Source organism: Apium graveolens, chromosome 9, assembly GCF_009905375.1.
Source record: "Apium graveolens cultivar Ventura chromosome 9, ASM990537v1, whole genome shotgun sequence".
NCBI lineage: Eukaryota > Viridiplantae > Streptophyta > Magnoliopsida > Apiales > Apiaceae > Apium > Apium graveolens.
The window spans coordinates 286,837,474-286,865,399 of NC_133655.1; the positions used below are offsets into that span (position 1 = coordinate 286,837,474).

Here is a 27,926-nt window from a genome sequence, read left to right on the forward strand (position 1 = left end):
CAGGCAAGCCAAAACCCCTGCTGGCGCCTCCCGAGAACAGGGCCCGGGATAAGCATTGTGGCTATCATGAGGATCATGTCCATACCACTGAAAACTGTTTCTCCCTCAAGATGTTCATAGAAGACCAGATCAAGAAGGGAAATATGAACCAGTACCTTCAAAGGAGGTTAAATGACAAAGACAGGGCCCTGGGAAGCGGTAAAAACGTGGTAAACATTGTCTTTGGAGGCATAACTTCACCGCCTCGGAGCCCGGAACAGGAGAATGACGTGATGATGATCCAGACCCTGGAAGATGAGCCAATCTGCTTCTCTTATTCTGATTATGAGGGACTCGACCCGGACCACAATTTGGCATTGGTGGTAACCCTAGATGTCGCAAACAACGAGGTAAAAAGAATTTTAGTTTACAATGGTTCCTCTGCTAATATTGTATTCGAGCACACACTCAACAGGATGGAGCTCGGCCACCTCCGAATGGACCCCTGTCTTGAAGATCCCTTGTACGGATTTGGAAACACAATGATTCCAATATGGGGCATCATCTATCTTCCTATTATCTTTGGAACTGCACCCCGCGGCCCATGTGTACTTAAAAAATTTCTATCAAATGGAAATTTACCCCTACCTGGGGTCCTATAAAAACTCAACCCATGAGTACTTATAAGTTAAATAATTCACCCCAACCCGGGGTCTGCAAAAACACAGCCCATGTGTACTTAGAAAATTTCTGTCAAATGGAAATTTACCCCTACCCGGGGTCCTATAAAAACTCAACCCATGAGTACTTATAAGTTAAATAATTCACCCCGACCCGGGGTCTGCAAAAACACAGCCCATGTATACTTAGAAAATTTCTATCAAATGGAAATTTACCCCTACCCGGGGTCCTATAAAAACTCAACCCATGAGTACTTATAATTAAATAATTCACCCCGACCCGGGGTCTGCAAAAACATAGTCCATGTGTACTTAGAAAATTTCTATCAAATGGAAATTTACCCCTACCCGGGGTCCTATAAAAACTCAACCCATGAGTACTTATAAGTTAAATAATTCACCCCGACCCGGGGTCTGCAAAAACACAGCCCATGTGTACTTAGAAAATCTCTATCAAATGAAAATTTACCCCTACCCGGGGTCCTATGAAAACTCAACCCATGAGTTCTTAGAAAATTTCCTAATCCCCTAAGTTAGAAATTCACATTTACAAGTCACTAACAAAAGAAAAGAAATGAAAGAAGAAAGCAAAAGAATGGAGATACTTACAAATTGGCAGGAGAAAGAAATATGGCTTCAATAGGAAAGGCTCCAAAAAATCTCTGCAAAATCTCTCTTGGCTCTCTCTGTGCAGGTGTTTGCGTAAAAGAAAAGAAAATGGGAGAGAATGGTATTTGTAGAAGGAAGAAAGGCAGATGAAAGGTGAAAGGTTTTTTGGAGTAAAAATTAACCCCCACCCAAGTAGCACCCTTCGATTGGTCCCAAAAAATAACTGCACAACAGTTATTACATGACTTGTCACGTAATCATTACGTGGGCGCGACTTTTTAGGTGAAAAAGGGGGGAAATTAAAAAACTGGTACACTCAAAAGATACGTATAAAACGTGTGTATCTTTGACCCCGGCCGGAATCCCAACAGTCATCTGACACTCCGGATTTGCAGCGTCAGCTTTTCAGGGTCCGGTCAAATCAAATGTCAGGATTGTCCTTATCCACCAAACCTTGCCTAAAATTCAAATCTGGAATTGACTAACCAAGTCAACCCCGGAGTCTCATTCCCATTTGACCCCGGGGTTAGGGGGCAACAAATCAAAAAACCCCCAAAAATTTTCTAAGTACTTCAAGGAATCCCACCTTGGACTGAAACCACGTGACTACCCAAGTCAACCCCGGAGTCTAATTCCCATTTGACCCCGGGGTAAGGGGGCAACAAATTAAAAAAATCTCCAAAATTTTTCTAAGTATTTCAAGGAATCCCACCTTGAAATACAATCAAAGCACTACCCAAGTCAACCCCGGAGTCTAATTCCCATTTGACCCCGGGGTAAGGGGGCAACAAATCAAAAAACCCCCAAAATTTTTCTAAGTACTTCAAGGAATCTCACCTTGGACTGAAACCACGTGACTAAACAAGTCAACCCCGGAGTCTCATTATCATTTGACCCCGGGGTTACGGGGCAACAAATCAAAAAAAACCCCAAAATTTTTCTAAGTATTTCAAGGAATCCCACCTTGAACTAAAACCGAATGACTAGCCAGGTCAACCCCGGAGTCTCATTCCCATTTGACCCTGGGGTTTTGGGGCAACAAATCAAATAAACCCCCAAAATTTTTCCAAGGCTGTGCAATAACCACTCTACTCCCCCATCCGGGTAAACCCGCATAAGGGAGTGGGGGGAAATGATAGCCTATATTAACACAGACCCAATAACAGAGGCCCATGGCCCAATAAGAAGAGCCCAGAAAGCACTCAACTTTAACCTTGAATGGCCCAGGATGCGTGGCAACATCACCACCGTCCAGGTACCCCGGATCCAGAACATTCCTACGGTCCGGATTCGATAGTACCCTGACGCATCCCAGGCGTCCACATGCCCTACAGTCCAAAAGGCACACCTACGGTTCAGATGAAAAGGTACAAACCCCTAAACCCTAGGGAGAGGCCTATAAAAGGCAGGACAAAAGGAAGGTTACAGGTGACAATCTCTTTCATAATTACTTACATACACACACATACACACTATACAAATGTTTGCATAATTCCCGTTTTGCCCCTTTTCTCCTTAAAACCCTTTCTCATTCTCACGTCGGAGGTGCCGCGGGGACGCCACCCCCCTCTGTTTCTGTTTTATAGGTTCCCGCCCTACAGCTACACCGCACGCCGCCGTCATTTTTGTCCAAACGGAACTTGAGTCTGGGCCCAACAAGGAGAAGGCCCCTGGGTGATATGGGATTATCACTATAGATGTAGTTTTATTATACAACATCCGTTTTTTATTGTGCATTAGCATCACTACAAATAACATTAGCAAGAGATAGACGTTAACTATGGTATGTACAATTAGTTGCTAAGATACAGACTGCAAATTGCTTGGTATTCTTAATAATGTTTGTCACTGTTTTCCCTCTATCTGAAGCTGCCAATCATGGGAGACAGTTATGATAACTTTCATAAATTTATCTAAATGATTGTTTATATTTAACGGAAGAACGAAGAACAAAGAAGCAGAGCAAATGGAAAATATGTTTATACCTTGTGCTCTGTATCTGAGAAGAACTACATTTTAAATCAAATCTGTCTAAAATGAAATTATGTTGGACTTTATATAGAGCCCAATACCTACTCAAAGACTAAACTACCCTTGTATTTAATTCCTCAATACTCCCCCTCAAGCTAATGAGTGAGAACAAAGTGAAACTCTTAGCTTGAAGATATAAACCTGCACTAACTAGTCCATATTCTTCCAATTGATGACTAGACAATCAACTCACATTCTGGTTTTGCTTACCATTAAAAGACTGCTTTAACTTCATTTAAGTCCATACTTTGCTTGCCATTAAAGGACCCCGGCTTTGATTGTTATCGAAGGAATCCAGGCTTTGCTTGTCATTTGAGAACAATTGCTCACAGAGCTTAACAATATTAGCCAACTTGACGCTATGCAAGTTCAACTGTAAATGCTCACAGAGCTCAAACAAGCACGAGTACTCAGTCACTTCAATGGAGTGACCTCTCGGCTTTAACAATATCAGCCAACTTGACGCTATGCAAGCTCAACTGTAATTGCTCACAGAGCTCAAAACAAGCACGAGTACTCAGTCACTTCAATGGAGTGACCTCTCGGGTTCAACAATATCAGCCAACTTGACACTATGCAAGCTCAACTGTAAATGCTCACAGAGCTCAAAACATGCACGAGTACTCAGTCAAGTCAAGGGAGTGACCTCTCGGCTTCAAAAACCCATAGAAGGGCACAACCCATAAAGGGAACAAGCTCAGTAAGGAGCAGCTGGAATATTGGAGAGCTCAAACTTTCCTAGAAAATTCTTTTCTGCAGAGTGCGTATTTCTTCAACTTGCTCTTTTACAGAGCTTTAAAAACTCTTACTTTCTGCACAGAAGTTTCTTGGCTTTATCTGAGGCCTAACTCTAGGTTTTCTGCCATTGATTTCTGCTCATGCTCAACTTTGACACTACTGGATTCAGTTATTCTCTCAGCCAACTCAACATGTGCTATTTTTTTCTTTTTATAACACTAAAACTCTGATGGTTGTGCATCTCCTTTTCAAATTTTTCATCAACAAGCTTTATTTAAGCTTATTCTGACTTCATAATCATCATCGCTATAGAAACCTCTTCACTTTGAATCTCCAACAGACCATTGTAACTTTCCGGCTCATTCTGGAGTTCATGTAGTTCCTTTTTACCCTTCAATTTGAATTTGAAGCCTTCAACAACTTCTGCCAGTTTTCCATCTGATTACTGTGCTGGTCTTTCTTCTTCTCGAGCTCAGCGAATGCGGCTAACCTTTCAACCAGGGAAAGATGAGAGTAATGATATGTATAATTTCAACAGCTATTAGAACTTGAGCAGCTTCTTTTCCTTTTCTTCACTAGAAAGTGAACTGGAAGTAGGTGCATGAGTTGCCTCAACCTGTTTCAGAGCATTTTGGCTTTTGAGTCTCTTGAAGTTTTCGTAGCAGCCTCATAGAAAACCCTTTCTCGTTCTAGTCTCTGGTAACCATTTCTTCCGGCTTCTCAATTCCTTCACCTCATCATTATATGCAACTAGAGCCCGCCTATCTTCGTTGTTCCCTTTTTTAGAGGACTTATTCTGCTGCTTTATTCCAGAGGCTCCACCACTCAACACTTCACCGTGCTTTGCGAGCTGGATATTAATAAGACTACAGACATCAGGGCTCGGTTCCTCAACCTCTTTTGCAGCCCTAGGCGCTGCTGCAAGTTTCTTGTCGCGCGTTTCCTCTTTACCGTTTTTGTCTTTTCCTTCTATTATTCTTGTGTTTACTTTTTCATTTTTCCCTTCTATTATCATCACTCTCTCTTTATTTTGATTTCTCTTTCCCTTCCATCATTTCATTAGAATTGTCTTTCGATTTAGATACTCCAGTTTTATTTTGTATGCTTCCAGAAACCCGTGTCCATGAATCTCTCAACCAGCTGGCTCCCTGATCCCTTTCCTTCGACATTGATCCTCTTGCTGAACTCCATCATAAATTTTCATTTTTCCCTTCTATTATCATCACTCTCTCTTTATTTTGATTTCTCTTTCCCTTCCATCATTTCATTAGAATTGTCTTTCGATTTAGATACTCCAGTTTTATTCTGTATGCTTCCAGAAACCCGTGTCCATGAATCTCTCAACCAGCTGGCTCCCTGATCCCTTTCCTTCGACATTGATCCTCTTGCTGAACTCCATCATAAATTTTGAATTTTGAGAATCCTTGTCAGCAAAGCTATGTAGAATAATTTTGTTCCTTCCTTTTTTTAGTATGCTGGCAACTTCTGGTATAAGCTTCTTTTCATATCCTAGTGGTGGAGATGAAAAGCAGCGAGATATTGTACAGTATCACACAAGAAGCAAATATAGCATAATTTTGAGACAAATTCTTGAGTCTTGACCATGCACCCACCATGTTCCTGTGCTCATTCCGACTTCACAACAATACTGTAGATTTTACTTCTTTCCAAAGTCACAATCTCAAACTCCTCGAAACCCAACCTTACCCTAACTGAGGTACAACTTAAGTTGACAATCACAATCTAGCACTTTAATGAATCAATCTGGTAGTCTAATATCTAGATCACAAGGCAATTTCCAAGTCAAAAAACACACACACACACACCATATAAGGTGATTCCACACACACTTGAGCCTATCAAAAGATAGGCACTTCGAAAACTAAAAGGATCAACTACAATCTAATTTTTTGCTTCCAGAAATCACAACCTTAACTATATCCCAACTCCGAAATCGACCCCAATAGACAATATCTCAGACCTTGACAGCACAAGAAATATATATAAACTTGTATATAAGAAGAAAAATGAGACAAACTTAGTTGGGCTTGTTTCTTTGTGGTTCTTGAGTGCAGAATATATAGATACCGATTTGTGTGCACCTCGGTTGGTTATCGGAGTATGTAGTTGCTGTCGAGTATGCTGCTTTTGTTGCTGTGTTCCCCTATCTTGCGGCTGAATGTAATGGGGGGCCCCTCCATAGTACTGCTGAGAAGCCATTTTACCCCTTTGACTCCGCTGCCTCCATAACTTCGTGACCTTGGTTTCCACCTGCCTGGTGCTATGGAGCATAACCACTGCCACATTTTTGCTGTTGATGTGGTTGTTGCGGAGGTGCACCACCACCACAACAACCTCTACTCACTTGTTGAGAATCAGGACTCTCATCTCCACTTGACTCAGTACTTCATTTTCTCACCATGTCATTAACTTGAAGAACAGCTCAAAAACACCTCTATTTGTTTATGCTTTCACACACAAAACACACATTTTGGTGGTGTACTAGGACCAATATCCTTTCCTATATCCACGTTACCAATAACTTTGACCGTCACATTACTCCTGAAAGATGGAACTTTACCATGAAGCTGCCCCTTCTTCGTTGAGATAGTTGTGCAGCAAACACGTAAATTCACTTAGACGTTTATCAAACACCTCATGTGCAAAAGATTGCTAGATCTAAAATAAAATCAAAATCTCATCTTTATCACCCAAATTTCACTGATATACTATAAACATATACGAAAATCATCAATACACATGACCATCGTCAACCTTATTGTTGTAATCAAGCTTTTACCGCCAACATCTTAAAGCAACTACGAAATGACAGTACTTATAAAATTGTTTGGTTTGGAGAACCGGAGGCTCTGATACCATGATAACTTTCATAAATTTATCTAAATGATTGTATATATTTAACGGAAGAACGAAGAACAAAGAAGCAGAGCAAATGGAAAATATGTTTATACCTTGTGCTCTGTATCTGAGAAGAACTACATTGTAAATCAAATATGTCTAAAATGAAATTAAGTTGGACTTTATATAGAGCCCAATACCTACTCAAAGACTAAACTACCCTTGTATTTAATTCCTCAATAAGTTAACTCTTTTTGAAGAAGCTTCATGCGGGACGGCTGCCGGAGCTGTTGGATCCATATTTGGCTATCCAATAAGTCTAGCATGTCGTCGTATGAAGGTTAATGCTAATCTGATGTCAGTTCAGCAGTCTTGTCTAAGAAATTTATATATTGTTAGACCTTTGCCGTACTACTATGGATAAAGGATATCTTGCAATGTATAGAGGAGGGGCGCCCTATACGGCTTTGGTCATTGGATATAGACCAAGTGTCAGTTATTTTAAAGAATCCTAGGGTTTAAATGAATCTAGTTCACGACACCGTAAGTACCTATACTAATATTTCGGGCAAGTACATGTTTGTATGTCAATAATCCATATCATTCTCATGACAATAAATACCTTGGAGAAAGGGGCCAGGCAGAAAAACTTGTTAAGTCTCAATATCTGATCTTGGTTCTGTTACACTAGTTGCTCGACCAACAAGTTACAAGTGACTTCAAAAAAAAAATTTACTTAAGTTTATATCTATAAGACTGCTCAATGGCAGCCCCTTTCTACATATTTCTTGAGATTTACTATATTGCACTGGCAACTTTTGAAGATTTTGAAGCATTTTTAATGTTTTTTTGCTCCAAAGTACCTTATCTGTGATATTTTAATTTTCTTTGAAGTGCATATTATAAGGCAATTAGTCTATAACAAGTTTTCTTAGAATTTATTCCCCAAAAATGGGCTCTTTCAAAATCCTAATAATAGGTTGATCAACTAATCTGTAGAAAGTCGAATTTGAAGCTTTTTTGGTTTTTAAACACTTCCTGCGCGCCACCAAACGGCAACGCAGATAAGGTGTTCTTTTTCTATCCCAGATATACTACTCAAAATTAGCTCTTTCTGTTTTTTTAGGTGTTGCCATTGTTTCTGGATTTTTTGCTTCAGCCTGTAGTTTGCCTTGTAAGAATCTTGTTTATGCCATCAAATCTGTACAACAAAGTGAGAAGTTGCAATGCAAAAACTTCTTTGACTGCACCATCAAAAGTTTTGAAATGTGTGGTCCCAGGATTTTGTACAAAGGATTTATGAATCACCTGTTGCAAATCTCCATTCCTGTAGCGGTACAATTTTCTTCATCTAATTTTTTCTTAAAATCACATTCTTTCTCTCATTCACACATTATGATTTCCTACGTACAATCACAAAGTATGGAAAACACATCATCACTTGATGTATAGGCAAATGATTGGGCAGATAGTTGTACTGACATTATCAGCAAATCAGTCAAGACTGTGCATGTCTTTTGTGTATTGATTTGCATGAATTCTTTTGCAGACGACATTGATTTGCTTTGAATACATTGGAGACGTGTTTCAGAATCTCCCTTAAAAAGAGAACTTGCCACGACTGGCTTGTCAAGCTTCAGAGAGACAGAGACGTGCCTAGTATCTAGATTATCATCTCAACTTCATGACTACTGTGCATTAACTCGGGTATATGATTTTGGTATCTGGGAATTTGAATACTCTCTAAATTAGTGTTATTATTTTAGTTATGGCTAAACAAGGGACTTAATTTTGTATTAGAAGTCCAGTTGAAACTTGGTATCAGAAGTCCAATTAAAACTTAATGTAAGACATTTCTGCATTTTAATTAAACTGATGTTGATCAAATTTTACGCCTGCACATATAAAAAAATTATTCAGGATAATTATGTAGAGCGTTGCTGAGAAGAATGGTATGTAATTGTCATGAAAGGTAACACTTTACAGGTATTAGCGACGTTACTCAATGACCATTGTGAGGTATTGAGGAAATACTAGTGTATTTTCTACTTTGCTGATCTGTTTTATTGTCCTTTACTGCTTTCCTAGTATTTTCTACTTTTGTCTCATTGGAACGTTAAGGTTGTTATTGATGTATGGCTGAGATTGTCTGGGTCTTAACAACTGTCTCTTAGTTTGTCATTTAGCTGAGCCTATTTATGGTCTCATGCTCCTGGAATGTAATCAGGGTAAACATTGTAGCCATTCCATACTCCCGGATAAGGTTAAAACTCTCGGTAACAATTCTCTGCATTCCTTCCTTTAGACTATCTCTTTGATTGTCTTCATGGTATCAGAGTTGAGTGCACGGGAGAATTGATTAACATTCTATTTATTTTCCGATCATTCGAGTATTGTGTTCCTCATTGCTGGTGCTCGTTTGACATATCAAGAAATGATGACACCCCTCTTTCTTCATCCCTCGGATAACGCTAATTCGATCCAAGTGGATAAGCTTCAAGGGTCATCTGATTACAGGCTATGGCGTAGATCGATGGAAATCAATCTCTCGTCAAAGCGCAAACTGGGTTTCGTCACAGGTACGGTTCCATTGCCCACTGATGATCTTATTAAAGCTGAAATGTGGGAGACTTGTAACAATATGGTTATTGCTTGGATCACTAATAATGTCTCACCCACTATTAAAAGATCCATCATGTATATGACTGATGCAAAAGATATTTGGGCTAATCTTGAAAAACGATTTTCTTTAACAAATGGAAGTCGTAAATACAAGTTGTGTAAAGATCTGTATGAATTGAAACAAGAAAGCACCTCTATCACTGAGTATTATACATCTATGAAGGCTGTTTGGGAGGAACTAGATTTTTTAAATATGCTTCCTGTTATTGCTGCCCCAACCCTAGAAGTAGTCAAGTTGTTAGATGCTATAACACTACAAAAAGAGGAATCTAGGTTGTTTCAGTTTTTAAATGGGTTGGATGAACAATATAACTCTCAGAGAAGTCAGTTATTGTTACAAATACCATTATCCAAAGTAGAGGTTGCCTACTCTGCACTAGAACAAGAAGAAGCACAATCTGTTATGTTGAATTTGGGTGCATATAGAAGTGATTTGATGGCCATGTTTAGTAAAGCTTCTCAACCAGCTGTTGTTTGCAATGTTTGTGGAAAGGGACATCTTGCTAAAAATTGTTGGCAGATTGTGGGTTATCCTAGTTGGCATCCTCGTTCTACAAAGTTCAACACAGGCACAGGAGGAGCTGGTAGATCATATGCTCAGTCTACTCAGCATTCAGGAAAGTGGCAGCCTCAAAACTCTCTAAAAACGGGTGTTCAACATCAGAAATTTGCAGCACATGCCCAAACAAGTGATGTTGCTCAGTTGTTTACTCCACAACAACTTGAACAGTTGGCACAAATAATGATGACTATCCCATCTAAGCAGTCTGATACTGATGATGAAATCGACTTTCATTTTTCTGGAATGATATCATGCTTCAATGTCGGTGACAATTCTACGGAGGGGATTGTGGATTCGGGGGCTTCTGACCATATGACCTCTCTTTCCTCAACTTTGGCTAATGCTACGTCTTTGGAAGGGACACACAACATCAATTTGCCAACAGGAGCTGCTGTGATTAGATCACAGAAAGGTCAGGTACATTTGACCCCGACCTTGACTCTCAATGATGTCTTGTGTGTGCCTTCGTTTAAGCATAACCTACTTTCTGTACAACGCTTACTAAGAGAGAACAATTGTGATGTGCATTTCTATTCTACTCATTGTGTGATCTCTGATAAACTTTCAAAACAAATACATGCTACTGGGATTGCTAAAAATGGTCTGTATTACATTAATTCTTCTGCTCCTATAAATACAACCTACTTGTCTGCTGATTGCAATATTATTTCTGCCACTGCTGAAAGTGACTTGGCTTTGTGGCACCATCGTCTGGGACATGCCTCTGTGTCTAGCCTCAAACATATTCCTTGTATTAAACACTCTACTTCTCACCCTACGACAGTGTGTGTTTCTTGTCCCATGTCAAAACTCAATAGACTCTCTTTACAAAAAGCAAGTCACATGCTTCTACAATCTTTGAACTGTTGTACTTGGACATATGGGGTCCGTATAAGGTCCCTTATAAATCAAAGGACAGGTATTTTTTGACAATTTTCGATGATTTTTTCCGTAATACATGGGTCTATCTGTTGCACGTTAAATCAGATGCTCTTGCTACACTGAAATATTTTCTGAAATATGTGTCAAATCACTTCAATGCATCTGTGAAATCCATTCGTTCTGATAACGCTTTGGAGTTTACATCTTCGTCTTGCAATGAGTTCTTCTCTGCTAATGGAATCCTCCACCAAACTTCATGTCCATATCGACCACAACAAAATGCTCGAGTGGAACGGAAACACCGTCACATTTTAGAGGTGGCTAGAGCTCTTCGTTTTCATGCTGGTTTGCCTTTGGATTTCTGGGGGGCTTGTGTTCTTACAGCCGTGCATTTGATCAATAAAATTCCAACTCCTGTTCTGCATAACAAATCTCCTCATGAGCTGTTATACAATGAATTACCTAAATATGATAATCTAAAGGTCTTCGGGGGCTTGGCCTTTGCATATATATTCCTTCTTCACCTCTTGATAAATTTGAACATCGTGGTGTGCCTTGTGTTTTCCTTGGCTACCCACCAGGTCAGAAAGGCTATCGTCTTCTAAACCTTCTTACAAAACAAGAATTTTCCTCTAGAGATGTGGTGTTTCACGAAACCATTTTTCCATATCATAAAGACTCTGCCAGCAGCTATATGCAGCACATCCCTCCTTCTATGACTAATAACAACTATAATTGTGTCGATGAACTATACACAACTGATATACCTGTACCACAACAGTTGAATTCCACTCCACCAAGCCCAGAATCTTCTTCTGCTGCCAACAGTCCCGTTCCACCTGTTCTCTCTCCTGTTCCTGTTAGGAGATCTACTAGACCTCATGTTCCACCACATTGGCTACAAGATTTTGTGACACCCAATAATACTCATCACATTTCGAATCTTGATGTTACATCTATAGACAACAATTTTAATTGTTTTTTATCTATTATCTCTACACACCAAGACCCTGTCTCCTTTAATGTGGCTGTCCAAAGTAATGAGTGGGTCGAAGCAATGAATTTAGAGCTGGAAGCTCTTGAACTGAACAACACTTGGGATATTGTGGAGCTACCTCAAGGAAAATGTGCTATTGGTTCTAAATGGATTTTCAAAACAAATTTCAAACATGATGGTTCCATAGATAAGTACAAAGCACGTCTGGTTATCTTGGGTTGTCACCAAAAGTCCGGTGTGGACTACTTTGAAACCTTCGCTCCGGTTGCCAAACTTACAACCGTTCGAACTGTTCTTGTTGTGGCTGCAATTCAAAGCTGGTACACTCATCAAATGGATGTATCTAACGCCTTTTTACATGGTAACTTGTCTAAAATTATCTATATGAAAATGCTTAAAGGTTACGGAGGAATTGGGGGTAGAATTTCTGTGAATATGGAACTGCCTCTTGTCCCACCAAATCTGGTCTGTCGTCTAAGAAAGTCTCTGTATGGTCTCCGTCAAGCACCACGTTTGTGGTTTGACAAATTATCTACGACTCTACTCCAAATGGGATATCAACAGTCCTAAACGGACTATAGCTTATTCAGCAAGCACACTTCTTCCAACATAACACTTGTTCTAGTTTACGTTGATGATTTGTTGTTGAGTGGCAACTGTCTCACAGTCATTGGCGAACTCAAGTCTCTTCTAGCTCAACATTTCCACATGAAAGATCTTGGCCAACTGCGTTATTTTCTGGGTCTTGAGATTGACAACTCTGCTGATGGTATTTTCCTAAGTCAGCGAAAGTATACAATTGACATCTTAAAGGAGCACAACTTGTTGAATGCCAGGCCTTTATTGCTACCTTTGGATTCTCACATAAAGTTAACTCCAGATATGGGTGATCCTCTTTCTAATCCTCTGGTGTACCAACGTCTACTTGGGCAGTTGATTTACCTGACAATCACACGCCCATACATTTGTTTTAGCGTGCAACTTCTCTCTCAATACACCAACAAGCCAACCACGGCACATCTCCAAGCTGCTTATCGATTACTGCGGTATCTTGCTGGTTCAAAGTCTCAAGACATCCTTTTAGCTTCCAATTCTGTAGCCCAGTTGACTGCGTTTTGCGATAGTGACTGGGCGTCTTGTCCAATTTCCCGAAGATCCACCACGGGTTACTGTATTTTCTTAGGCAACTCGCCCATCTCGTGAAAGTCCAAAAAACAGTCCGTAGTCTCGAGATCCTCTGCAGAAGCAGAATACCAGGCAATGGCCCTCACCACATGCGAAGTAACTTGGTTAGCTGCCTTACTTAAAGATTTGGGCCTCAAAAATATTCCACCTACTCTGTTGAACTGTGACAATAAAGCAGCCCTTTCTATAGCTGCAAACCCGGTACTTCATGAGCGTACCAAGCACGTTGAATTAGACTGTCACTACATTCGTGATCAAGTCAAAGCTGGAAACATTAAGACTACTCATGTGTCTTCTCAAAAATAGGTGGCGGACATCTTCACCAAGCAGCTGTCAGTTGGTTTACATAATGCTCATTTGAACAAGCTTACAGTCTCATCCAAGGGCTCCCCTGTCGCTTGAGGGGGAGTATTGAGGAAATACTAGTGTATTTTCTACTCTGCTGATCTATTTTATTATCCTTTACTGCTTTCCTAGTATTTTTTACTTTTGTCTCATTGGAACATTAAGGTTGTTATTGATGTATGGATGAGATTGTCTGGGTCTTAACAGTTGTCTCTTAGTTTGTCATTTAGTTGAGCCTATTTATGGTCTTATGCTCCTGGAATGTAATCAGGGTAAACAGTGTAGCCATTCCATACTCCTGGATAAGGTTAAAACTCTCAGTAACAATTCTCTGCATTCCTTCCTTTAGACTATCTCTTTGATTGTCTTCATGAGGATTACAGATTTACAGGAGTAATAAGGATTACTACACATGTTAAACTGCGAAGTTTGTGAATCCTCACCATAATCGCAGTACGTAGTAGAGGGAGTTTGAGTAATAAGGGAGACTTTCGGTTCACAAATTCTTGCCAAAAGATAATCCAATAAGATGACGATTATGCCTGAACTACAAGTCCAAGTGTGGATTTTGGATTAGTTAAAACTTTAACGTTAAGATTTATTGGAGCAGGCAAGTTTATCATTGCTGATAACAGGGAGTCTAATTGTTTGAAATATCTGGAGAAAATAGTTGGGCACACGCCATTACTCGATATCTTGTGGTAGTTTAGACTGTGTTATCATGATTTGGCTAATTAGCTGGTTTCTTTTGTTGTTGACACAAATTTGCTTTGAAAGTGTCTGATATCGTGTCAAGCATCAACTTTTTCAAACATTTTTTCATTAATGATTAGAGCTTACAACCTAAATGAAGTAATGAAGGTGCATTTGATCTTGCTGTCTATTAGTAATACAATATCACATTGGTCAAATTCAATCAACATTACTTGATAAATATAAATTATTTAGCTTAGCTTAGTGAGTAAGAAAATTTTAGTCAGTTGGTTTCTTTTCCCGCCAAAAGTTAGTTAGAAAATTCTTACTCTCTTCTTGTATATAACCAGCTATAGTTTCCCTATAAGTTAAAAGTTTGGATGACATTTTTCATTTCTGTAAATCTGTAAAACACATTATTCATATATTGAGCTAAAGGGTTCTTTACAAAACCTTTATGGTATCAGAGCTATGGTGACTTGATCAATGCACTACTGATCATCATCTTCGTTTTACTGTTGCCGATCATCGTCTTCGTCTTGCTGTTATCATCATCTTCTGCGTGTTGCTCATCAATACACAATCAGGTTCTATGTCTATGAATACAGTTTCATCGTAAATAGATATAGTGCAATCAAAATTCATTTCTCTGAATATTTCTGCAATTTTCTTAGTTTTGATTTGCTTAAAATTGACCATTTGGTCGATTATTTTTCTGAATCCTGTCGATTTTCTTTATACATCTAGAATTTGTGATTACCTGTTGAATCATAGATATTTCTGAGAAATTTCATCGCTGATTTGTATCAAACATTTGTTGAAATTCCGATTGCACATCAACTGTTTGTCAAATTTTCTCTGAGAAAACCTTGATACATTTGTTCGTATCAACCTTGATTAAACATGGCTTCCGCTTCTGATTCTACTTCTACTGATCAAAATATCGCTGTCAACAATCATGATTCGTCTAGTGTGTATTACATACATCCTTCTGATGCATCTTCGACTCAATTAGTTTCTGTTAAGTTTGATGGAAACGGATTTAATAACTGGAAAAGATCAATGCTGTTAGTATTATCAGCCAAAAATAAGATTGGTTTCGTTGATGGAACGATTGAAATTCCTGACAAAACTTCACCAGAATACAAGTTTTGGGCGAGGTGCAATGATTTGTCATTTCTTGGCTTATTTTCAATCTTGATGTCACTATAGCAAAGAGTGTGTTATTTCTGCAAACTGCTAGAGAGATTTTGTACGATTTGGAAGAACGTTATGGATATGCTTCTATGACAAAAGTGTATTCTTTAGAGCAGAAATTATCAGAAATTGTACAAGGTTCCCAGAATATCTCAGAATTCTTCACTGCAATCAAGACAGGTTGGGATGGTATATCAGATGCCAACCCTCTCCCAGTCTGTACTTGCAAAAAATGCACTTGTAATTTGACTCAAAGAATACAGGACATACAACAGGATCAGAAACTATTGTAGTTCATGATGAAACTAAATGACAATTTTGCTGCAGTAAGGGCAAATGTTTTAATGATGCAACCATTGCCAAATGTTTCAGCTGCTTATAATCTATTTGCTCAAGAGGAAAGACACAAGGAAATTTCTCAGGTTTCCAATCAGAATTAATCAATGGCATTTCTAGTTGATAGAAGAAGAGGTTTTGATAATGACAGATCTGCTAATAGACAAGGAAGTTTCTCAGGGAGCAACAACAGAAGTATTCAATTCAGACAACCAAATTTCAATGGTAATAGTGGTAATGGGAATAAGAGTTTTGCTACCAAACCTGGCTCCAATTACTACTGTACTCATTGTCAAGTACCAGGATATAGCATTGATAGATGCTTTAAGATACATGGCTTTCCGACAAATTTCAGAGGCAACAAAGATCAAAGGATAGCTGCTCTTGTTCCAAATTCTAATGTCTCCATTCCACCAGTTGAACACAAGGAAGATAACCATTCCAATACAGTTACTCATCAATCTAACAATATTTCTCAAGAACAGTACAATCAGCTCATGGACATTTTGAACAGACAACATATTTCAGACACTCAAACATCTGATTCTGCTACTGATTCTCATAATGCTCTACTTACAGGTAAGACTTGCTTACTTTCTTGCTTTAAATCTGAATGGTTACTTGATAGTGGAGCTACAGATCATATCACCAACACAATGGATGATTTTTATCAATATTCTATTGTTTCTGATATTGACAATACTATCACTATTCCTAATGGTAGTAAAGTGCCAGTTACACACATTGGAAATGTCTTACTTCATGGTAATATCTTGCTCAAAGATGTTTTACTAGTTCCTACTTTTCAATTCAAACTTATTTCCACTCATAAACTGTGTCTTGATCTTGGATGTCAATTAATATTCAACTCTGATTGTTTTCTCATTCAGGACCATTCTCAGAAAGGTCCAACTCTTCTTGGTAAATTGAGTAATGGCTTGTATAGTGTGGACAAAGCTATTTTGAAGAATTCTTCTCCACCTATTCAAGCTTATCTCAGTTCATCTTCTGCTACAGGCTCACATTCTGCTTCTCTCTGGCATCTGAGACTAGGACACTTACCATTTCCTCAAATGCATTTAATTGTTCCTTCTTGTGATGTAAAGTCATTCAGTTCAGAACACTTATGTCAAGTTTGTCCATTAGCTAAGAAAACTAGAAATCCCTTTCCTACAAGTAGCATTAAAACTACTGCTATCTTTCAACTTTTACATATAGATGTTTGGAGACCTTATAAGGTCAAAACTACATCTGGTTGTAATCAATTTCTTACAATTGTCGATGATTTTAGTAGATTCACATGGATTCATCTTCTCAAGCACAAATCTGATGTTCCAGTTGTGTTCTAAAATTTCATTTCATATGTTAAAAACCAATTCCATACTTCTATACTTTGTGTCAGATCTGATAATGCCTTAGAACTTACTGCTGGAAAAATGCAAGAGTTGTATTTAAAAGAAGGGATCATCAATCAAACTATTTGTGCATACTCTCCACAACAAAATGGAGTTGTGGAGAGAAAGCATAGGCATCTTTTAGAAACAGCCAGGGCATTATATATTCACTCTAAACTTCCTGCTAGATATTGGGGTGAGTGCATACTTTGTGCCACCTATTTGATCAACAGAATGCCCTTAAAGAGCATTAATTTTTCAACTCCTTATTACAAATTACATAAATCTCAACCCATTCTGTCAGATCTTAAGTGTTTTGGATGCTTGTGTTACATTTCTACTATCAAAGTCAACAGATCCAAATTTGATAATAGAGCTTCCCCGGCTGTATTTTTAGAATATCCAGTTAACCAAAAACGGTATAAAGTTTTAGATTTGCTAACTAATACTGTTACAGTTAGTAGAGATGTCATATTTTATGAATCTCACTTTCCATTTCATTTGATTACCAATTCCACCATGAATACCTATACAGATTCCTTATTTCTTCCCATTACTACTCAAACAGATTATGATTCAGATCATATTTTAACATCAAACTCTGTCCTCAATAGCAATTCTACAAATCATATTCCCAACAATTATTCATCACAAGATTCTGTTCATTCTCATACAAATTCATCTTCATCTGATCCTAGTGATATATCTACTTTTACCATTTCTTTACCTCTCAGACATTCCACTAGACTTAAGACCACTCCCTCATACTTAAAAGACTATCAGTGTATGTTCAGCCTTAATTCTGATGTGCACTGGTGTAATCTTGTTTCAAGGAATATGATGCCTGAAAGTCATTCCAATTTTGTCTCTAATTCCATCCACATTACTGAGCCAACTTCTTATTTAGAGGTATCTGGTGATCCACTTTGGACAGATGCCATGCAGAAAGAAATACAGGCTTTGCAAGATAACAATACTTGGACACTGGTTGATTTACCAAAAGGAAAGAAACCCATAGGATGTAAATGGGTGTACAAAGTGAAATTAAAGTCTGATGGAACTCTTAAGAGATGTAAAGCTAGACTAGTGGCCAAGGGATTTATACAGAAGTATGGAATAGATTATCAAGAAACCTTTTCTCCTGTTGTTAAAATGAGCACTGTAAGATGTTTGATAGCATTGGCTGCTCATAATAATTGGAAGATGTATCAACTGGATGTAAATAATGCTTTTTTGCATGGCACCTTAAAGGAGGAGGTCTACATGAGAGTTCCAGAAGGTATTGTCCACACTCCTAATCAGGTCTGTAAACTCAATAAGTCAATTTATGGTTTAAAGCAGGCCTCTAGGGAGTGGCATAAAACTTTAGTTGATGAGCTTATTAGTCAAGGGTTTTATCAGTCAAAATTGGATTATAGCTTGTTTATTTGCAAAGACAAGACTGATATTACCATTGTAGCTGTGTATGTAGATGACATTCTTGTCACTGGTAGTAATCTTACTAAAATAACAGCTCTCAAGCAGCAATTACATGCCAAATTCACTATTAAGGATCTTGGAGTATTGCACTATTTTCTAGGCATTGAGGTGTCTTATCTTCCTGAAGGGACCGTTCTTAGTCAAACAAAATATACAAAGGAGATTCTGCAGCTTATTGATGCTGATTTGTCTAAGAAAGCTCTTACTCCTCTATCTCTTGATCTTAGATTAACAGCAGATGATGGACCATTATTTAAAGATGCAGAGCTCTACAGGTCAATAGTTGGGAAATTAAATTTTTTAACAAATACTAGACCTGATCTGAGCTATACAGTTCAAGTATTGAGTCAGTTCCTACAGGCTCCAAGAGTTCCTCATTATGATGCATTGTTACACACTCTGAGATACTTAAATGCTACCATAGGTCAAGGGATTTTACTTAAGGCTTCTACTGCTATAACTCTTCAGGCCTTTTCTGATTCAGACTGGGCTTCATGTCCTGATTCTAAAAGATCTGTTACTGGCTATGTTTTATTACTCGGAAATTCTCCTATTACATGGAAATCAAAGAAGCAGTCCGTTGTGCCCAGATCTTCTTCTAAGGCCGAGTATAGAGCAATGGCTTCTGCTGCTTCTGAAGTTGTTTGGACAGTCAGATTGTTGGAAGAACTAGGCATTCATGGATTAAAACCTGTTCAACTCAACTGTGATAATCAGTCTGCTCTTCATATTTCCAGGAATCCAGTCTTTCATGAGAGAACAAAGCATATAGAAATTGATTGTCATTTCACAAGGGATAAAGTGCTGAAAGGTCTACTGCAACTCAGTTATCTCCCTACTACGAACCAATTGGCAGATGTTCTTACAAAGATAGTTCCTTTACCTTAATTTAAGGAACTGTTGTCCAAGTTGGGGATGGTTTCTTCTGCTACACCTCCCAACTTGAGGGGGGATATTAGTAATACAATATCACATTGGTCAAAGTCAATCAACATTACTTGATAAATATAAATTATTTAGCTTAGCTTAGTGAGTAAGAAAAGTTTAGTCAGTTGGTTTCTTTTCCCGCCAAAAGTTAGTTAGAAAATTCTTACTCTCTTCTTGTATATAACCAGCTATAGTTTCCCTGTAAGTTAAAAGTTTGGATGGCATTTTTCATTTCTGTAAATCTGTAAAACACATTATTCATATATTGAGCTAAAGGGTTCTTTACAAAACCTTTATGGTATCAGAGCTATGGTGACTTAATCAATGCACTACTGATCATCATCTTCGTTTTACTGTTACCGATCATCGTCTTCGTCTTTCTCTTATCATCATCTTCTGCGTGTTGCTCATCAATACACAATCAGGTTCTATGTCTATGAATACAGTTTCATCATAAATAGATATAGTGCAATCAAAATTCAAGATGAAATTGTTCATCATTTCATCTTCTGTGTTTAGTTATGAATACAGTTTCATCGTAAATAGATATAGTGCAATCTTCTGTGTGTTTAGTTAGGCACATTGGTTTTCATTATTTGGCTGTGTACGTTTTTGCAGGCGATATGGTGTTCGTATGAAATTGTTCAAGATGTGTTTTCGGAGCTGCCTTAAATAGAGAATTTCAGTATGTGCAGCTGGGGGCTAGCTTGTCAAGAAGAACTTCAGTATCTAGACTTATTAAGACCTCAGCTGGATAATCGCAACTAACATTTGTAATCCAAAGATAAGGATATCATTGTCAAACAACTAGTAGTTGATGTATTTGTAGATATAGATGTGTTAACTAATAATTAGGATAATCCTTATCTTTTCATAACAGTGTAAACAAACTCAAGCTTGTGTATTATAAAGGGTGAAAAGATGCTATAAACCCAGGCCAGCCACCTATACTGTTCACATATGTGAGAAGGCCCAAGAGTAAGAAAGCCCACGCTATTGAAGCCCAAATGGGCTGAAGACTTGTTATTTTTAAAGAAGGGCATAATAGTCTTTTGTTAGGAGAAAGTGGGGAGGATAAAAGGAAGTAGGGTTTACAATTATAGGCAGGTTGATTATAGTGGGAGTTAACTGTAGGAGAGGCTACATCTCGAATTGTAGCAAATCTATTTTGTAACCAGTATTTATATTATTCAGTACAATTTCTTCCTTATCCTTATCTTTATCTCGTAAATCATAGTGAATCCATAGCAAATTGGTATCAGAGCAGTAGATCCAAGGAGAAATGGTTGCGCCACCATCTAATCAAGCTCGTATTGAGCAGCTTGAGAAGGGGATCGAAGAGCTACGGACAACCCTCGGGGAACAAATAGCAACGGCCGTTAATAATGCGACCAGAAGCCTACAAAGTTCCCTTATAGAACATCTATCTGTCACGTTGGACCAGGCTATGCAGCGGGTTGAGATGAGAATCAACAGATCTAAGGAGGAACAGGAGCAATTCCAAGAAGAGATGAGATCGACGGTGTTGTCCATGAAGGTGAATGAGGCGACTCAATTAAATGGGTCAGGGAAGGGTGTCGAAGGGAGTGGAGTGGGTCGAAAGGAGGGTTTTGGTTATGGATCGGGTCTCGGGTCAGGGGCTGGGTCGGGCCGTGGATTCGGGTTTGGATCGGGTCGGTTTGGGGACCCAGTGGGAGGAAATTGGAAGGTGAAAAAACTGGATTTACCGGTGTTTGATGGAATGTACCCAGATGGCTGGATTTTGATAGCAGAGCGTTACTTTCATTTCTACCGATTGGGAGAAGAGGAATCTTTGGAAGCGGCGGTGGTATCATTAGATGGGGATGCGTTACTATGGTTTCAATGGGAAGACAGGCGTCATCCCATCCGGAATTGGACAGAGTTGAAGTCCATGTTGCTGTGGCAGTTCTGACCATCATCTATGGGTAGCTTACAAGAACAGTGGCTCCACCACCAACAGCAAACAGATGTAGTGGAATATAGAAGGCGTTTCATTGAATTGATGGCCCCTCTAACAGGAGTTCCGGAAGAGATTGCACTGGCCCAATTTATCAACGGTTTAAAGGATGAGATTAAAACAGAAGTGCGTGTGTTAGGCCCTATTAATTTGGACCATGCTATGGAATTGGCCGTAAAAGTAGAAGAGAAGCTGAGATGTAATGGGAACCGTAAAGCGAGTGGTGTGAGCACAAATCCATTCAAATCAGGTACGTGGTATTTAACCTCATCTAAATCTCAGTCCAGTTTTCCCAGTTCAAGTAGTCGTTCAGTGTTAGTTTATTCCCAGTCATCCTCTTCACCCTCTAGTCCGTCTGGAAGGAGTATGAGTAATTTAGCAGTAGCCAAACCGATGGGGGAGTTTCAGAGATTAACTGAGAAGGAATTACAGGCGAAACGAGAAAAAGGGGAATGCTTCAGGTGTGAGGAAAAGTGGTCGGCAGGTCATCGTTGTAAGAAACGTGAGTTGAGTGTCATCTTAATGCAGGGTGAGGTTGGGGGAGACTGAGCAAGGGGGAAATGATGAGTTGGGGGAGGAGGGTCTGGTTGTATTACCGAGTGAAGATAAAGAGATCCCACCTGAAATTTCCTTAAATTCGGTTGTGGGAATCACTAATCCAAAAACTCTGAAGTTGCGAGGCGAGGTTCTGGGCAAAGATGTGGTGGTAATGGTGGATCCTGGGGCAACCCACAATTTTATATCCACCAATGCGGTTAAAAAACTAGGGTTATCAGTGGTTAAAACAAGGAAGTTTGGCGTGTCGTTGGGAAATGGGGAAATGGCAGGTGGAGAAGGAGAATGCAATGGGGTAATGGTGCACTTGCCTACTATAACCGTAGTGGAGGATTTTCTGCCGTTGGATTTGGGTAATTCCGACATGATCTTGGGTGTAGCTTGGTTAGAGAAATTGGGTACGGTGATAACAAATTGGAAGACCCAAACATTTAAATTTATGGTGGGTGGAGAACAAGTGACAGTTCAAGGAGATCCAAGCTTGGGGCATTCGTTAATATCTCTAAAAGCCATGCTCAAAACCTTAAAAAAAGAAGGAAAAGGTTTTCTGGTTGAGCTCAACGAGCTGTCTGCTAATAAACAGCCAGGAGCTGAAGAGAAAGGCAAACACGAAGTCCCTGTCTTTCTTAGCACTACACTGCAGAATTATGAGACTGTTTTTGAGATGCCTCTGGGATTGCCACCTTCGAGGGGACACGAGCATGGTATTACTCTCAAGGAAGGAACAGACCCAGTGAGCGTGAGGCCTTATCGATACTCCCAGGCTCAAAAGAATGAAATTGAGGCTTTGGTGCGGGACATGCTGCACGCAGGAATTATCCAACCATCTAATAGCCCATTCTCCAGTCCAGTGATTTTAGTGAAGAAGAAAAATGGATCTTGGAGGTTTTGCGTGGATTACCGCGCTTTGAACAAGGTAACAGTGGCTGACAAGTTTCCAATACCGGTGATTGACGAGATATTAGATGAGTTCATAGAGCTAAATTTTTTTCTAAATTAGATCTCCAGTCGGGTTACCATCAAATTCGAGTAAAGGCAGGTGATGTAACGAAAATGTCTTTCCGAACACATGAGGGGCATTACGAATTCTTAGTAATGCCTTTTGGGTTAAAGAATGCGCCTGCTACCTTTCAGGCCCTTATGAACACCGTCTTCAAGCCTTATCTCCATCGTTTTGTCCTCGTGTTTTTTGATGATATTCTGGTTTACAGTCCTGATGCAACACAACACCAGCGACATTTGGCCACGGTGTTACAAACGTTACAAGAGCACCAGCTGTATGCCAACAAGGATAAGTGTGAGTTTGGGCAGACTCAGTTAGCATATTTGGGATACGTGATTTCAGATCAGGGGGTTGAAGTCGATGAAAGTAAGATAGAGGCAATGCTACCGTGGCCACAACCCAAAAATTTGAAACAGTTACGTTCTTTTTTAGGGTTAACGGGTTACTACCGAAAATTTATAGCTGGGTATGCAACAATAGCTCGTCCTTTAACGGACCAGATGAAAAGGGATCACTTTGGGTGGACTGAAAATGCTACAGCTTCATTTGAGCTATTGAAACGATCTTTGGCGCAAGCTCCTATTCTGGCTATGCCCAACTTCAACAAGGATTTTATTATGGAAACTGACGCCTCTAGTTTTGGGTTGGGAGTTGTTTTACTTTAGGAAGGACACCCCATTGCATATTACAGCAAGGTCCTAGGAACAAGAGCCCGACTTAAATCCATATACGAAAAGGAACTAATGGCGATTGTGCTAGCCATACTCAAATGGAAACACTACCTGCTCGAGCAATATTTCATTGTGAGAACCGACCAACAAAGCCTGAAATTTTTGATGGAACAACGAGAAGTAGGCCCGGAATACCAGAAGTGGGTCAGCAAATTAATGGGCTTTGACTTTGAAATTCATTACAAGTCTGGGGCCTCGAATCGTGTGGCAGATGCCCTCTCTCGACAGTCTGGGCCTGTTGGGGAACTTAGTACTCTAATCACTACTGGGGGCACACCTTGGGAGGAGGTACAAGCAATTATCAAAGAAGATCCCTTTATTAAGAAACTCAAAGCAGATTTGGAAAAAGGACAAGTGGTGGCCAAGGGATACACCTTGGAGCATGGGATTTTAAGGTTTAATGGAAGAATTGTATTACCGTCAAGGTGTTCTCTCATTGCCAAATTATTGCACATGTATCATGATACGCCCATGGGGGGCCATTCAGGCGAATTCAAGACATATCAGTGTCTTGCATCCACTTGGTTCTGGGTGGGCATGAGGAAGGCAGTGACCCAATATGTGCAGGCATGTAAGGTGTGCCAACAAATCAAGTCATCTGCACTCAAACCAGCGGGTCTCCTTAACCCACTACCAATACCATCAACTGTTTGGGATGAGTTGTCGATGGATTTCATCGAGGGGCTACCAAAATCGCAAGGTTGGGATTCGGTAATGGTGGTAGTCGACCGTCTCACAAAATATGCACACTTTCTGCCCTTAAAACACCCATTCATAGCTCAAGGAGTTGCCTCAGTTTTTATTCGGGAAGTGGTACGCCTCCATGGTTTCCCCACCACTATTATATCAGATCGTGATAAGGTATTTCTCAGTCTCTTTTGGAAAGAAATTTTTAGGCTACAGGGTACAATGTTGCATCACAGTACCGCATACCACCCACAAACCGACGGTCAAACAGAGGTGGTTAACAAATGTGTGGAAAACTATCTGAGGAGCTTTATTAATGGCAAATCAAGAACTTGGGCAAATTGGTTATCTTGGGAGGAGTATTGGTATAATACTTCGTACCATGTGTATACGAGTTTCACTCCCTTTAAGGCCTTGTATGGTAGAGATCCCCCACCATTAATCAAATTCATTCCTGGAAGCACAGGGCTCTCTGCCATTGAAGATCAGTTACAGGAATGAGATGCTATTATTGATGAGTTAAAGGTACAATTATTACGGGCTCAACAGCGTATGAAAAACCAAGAGGACAAGTCTCGTAGAGAATTGGAGTTCCAAGTAGGAGACCTCGTCTACCTCAAACTGCAACCGTACAGGCAACAGTCAGTAGCCACGCGAGCTTGTGCCAAGCTGGCACCTCATTATTATGGCCCATTCGATGTGATCCAGCGTGTAGGTAAGGTGGCATACAAACTGCAGCTATCACCCACTTCGAGAATTCACCCAGTATTCCATGTTTCTCAATTAAAGAAAGCAGTGGGTCAATCCAATGCTACATCAATCCTACCTCCCAATATAAGTGCCACACTAGTCTGGGAAGGCACTCCTTAGAAGGTACTAGGGGTGCGAAAAAACACAGCAACTCCCTCTGCGGCTGTGGAAGTGCTAATTCAATGGGAGGGGTTACCGGAGTATGAAGCTACCTGGGAGCAGTTTGTAGAGTTGGACAGTAGATTCCCTTCTTTCCACCTTGAGGACAAGGTGGCTGTATGGGCCGCGGGTAATGCTATAAACCCAGGCCAGCCACCTATACTGTTCACATATGTGAGAAGGCCCAAGAGTAAGAAAGCCCACGCTATTGAAGCCCAAATAGACTGAAGACTTGTTATTTTTAAAGAAGGGCAGAATAGTCTTTTGTTAGGAGAAAGTGGGGAGGATAAAAGGAAGTAGGGTTTATAATTATAGGCAGGTTGATTATTGTGGGAGTTAACTGTAGGAGAGGCTACATCTTGAATTGTAGCAAATCTATCTTGTAACCAGTATTAATATTATTCAGTACAATTTCTTCCTTATCCTTATCTCTGTCTCGTAAATCGTAGTGAATCCATAGCAAAAGACTAATATGAAGATACTTTTGAAACCATAATCAAGTTCTTATAAGACTGTCATCTGAACTTAATGACTCAAATTTAAAACAATATCAGGACTACCATGCATTTGCCTAAATTATGAATTTGGTAGGTGAAATTTTTAAATTCTGTCTTGCATGTCATTGGTTCATCAGTATTACTACAAGTTGAAGTGTTCTTACTTCTTAATCATGACATTTCTTCTTTCTAATGAAACTGATGTTGATATATTAAAGACTGGGATTACCATAATTGTTTTGAAGTTCTTTGTGATCAATCTCATATAGGCTTTCCGTTATGTCACCTAGACAAGCTCAACTCCCTTTATGTATATTATGTGATTTGGGCTGTCTCGTAGGCTCCCAGGGCCATTAACCTTCTAAGAGTGTTGACCAACTACTGTGTTGTTTAGATATTAGCCGTTTAACACCGACGTCATGTGCATAAGATCAACATTAACTCGTTCAAATTTATAGAGAAAACAGCAAGATGCAATACATCTAGATCGGCCTGCGTGAAGTCTGAGCTTTAAAAAGATATATCAAAGTTTTTATACCTGTATATAGACCTGGCAAATCGGATAACCGGATTGGTTTCGGATCGGATCTATTTCGGATCGGTTCCACTTTCGGATTATGATATAACTGGAGGTCATTTGGATCAGATCGGATGTGATTCGGTTCGGGTCTAATTAGGATCAAAAGCGGATGAAATTCGGATAAAAATCGGACAAAATTCGGTTCAGATTAAATGCGGTTCGGATATCTCGGATCATAACTTATTTATTTTTCCATGTTTTGAGACATAAAAAAATATCTCTTTATTAAATGTAGTACTTTTACATTAATTTATAATTAAATAATCAAATTATTACGAATATAAGATACATTTAAGTATGAATTTTGCTTATTTCGGATCATATTCGGTTTGAATATATTCTGAATCGGTTTTGTTCGGTTCCAATTTATAATCGGATCTAGTATTTCGTATCATTTGCGGTTAAATTTTCGGTTCGGGTAAGTTTCGGATCGGTTTAATTTGGTTTTCGGATAATTATCAGATTATATAATTCGGATCTCGGATCGGATCTCGGATTCAAAGATTTCGGTTCGGTTTTTCGGATTCTGACCCATTTTTCCAGGTCTAGCTGTATATAAACATCAAGTTGAAAGGTAACAAGCTCTGGTATGCTAAAACGAGAAATTAAGTTACCTGCAAACTTGAATGTTACATATTCAAATTCGGCACCTTAAGCTATTACTTTAACTTTTGTAAAACAGGAAGCTCAAGTTGAGTTATCAAACAAAGAGAACAGAGAAAATACAATGGAGAACATTGCACCAGAAAATCTGAATAACAAGGAAGGCTAATTTAAAGTTGTAGTCTTATTTATGCACTCCCCTTGATGACTATCCATAACAAACTTATGCTATTGTCTCGTACCACCATAAATAGTCCTCGTACATGATAAGGACTCGTGCATTTACACTAAAAACTCTAGTTTTACGCGCACCATCATATCATATTATATGTGAGCATCTGCTCCCACTGATGAGAAACTAGGGGTGAGCAAAACCGAACCGAAACCGAAAAACCGAACCGAACCGTATAATTTTGGTTCGGTTTGGTTTGAATTTTTTCAAAAATTTCGGTTAATTCGGTTTTTCGGTTTTAACCAAAATAATATTGGTTCGGTTCGGTTAATCTAAAAATTAATTCGGTTTAACCGAAATAACCGAAATTTAAATATATTTTTTTGAATTATATTTTATTTATATATATATAATACAATATAGTAAATATAAATAAAAAAATATACGGTATGTATCTTCAATTGGTGAATGTATGTATTTTCAATTTTTTACATATATAATATAATATATATTCTTTTAACATTTTAAATAATTTTTTCTTTTCATTTTAAATTATTTGGACAAAATTTCAAATATTTCGGTTTTCAGAAACCGAACCGAATTAACCGAAATAATTCGGTTCGGTTTTCGGTTCGG

At 39.1% G+C, this 27,926-nt stretch overlaps 3 protein-coding genes across 3 annotated transcripts; all 3 read left to right on the forward strand.

Annotated features, from left to right (window-relative positions):
* The first annotated feature begins 15,145 nt into the window (after positions 1 to 15,145).
* LOC141686522 (uncharacterized) lies at positions 15,146 to 15,879 on the forward strand. The gene is made up of 3 exons (XM_074491553.1): positions 15,146 to 15,402; positions 15,486 to 15,628; positions 15,767 to 15,879. The coding sequence occupies exons 1-3, from the start codon at positions 15,146 to 15,148 to the stop codon at positions 15,877 to 15,879; spliced, it is 513 nt and encodes a 170-aa protein (XP_074347654.1).
* Positions 15,880 to 23,161: 7,282 nt separating this feature from the next.
* LOC141686523 (putative mitochondrial protein AtMg00860) lies at positions 23,162 to 23,776 on the forward strand. The gene has a single exon (XM_074491554.1). It carries the CDS (start codon positions 23,162 to 23,164, stop codon positions 23,774 to 23,776), a length of 615 nt encoding a protein of 204 aa, XP_074347655.1.
* A 1,305-nt stretch (positions 23,777 to 25,081) lies between these two features.
* On the forward strand, positions 25,082 to 27,287 carry LOC141686524 (uncharacterized). The gene is made up of 3 exons (XM_074491555.1): positions 25,082 to 25,388; positions 26,484 to 26,596; positions 27,198 to 27,287. The coding sequence occupies exons 1-3, from the start codon at positions 25,082 to 25,084 to the stop codon at positions 27,285 to 27,287; spliced, it is 510 nt and encodes a 169-aa protein (XP_074347656.1).
* Positions 27,288 to 27,926: the final 639 nt, after the last annotated feature.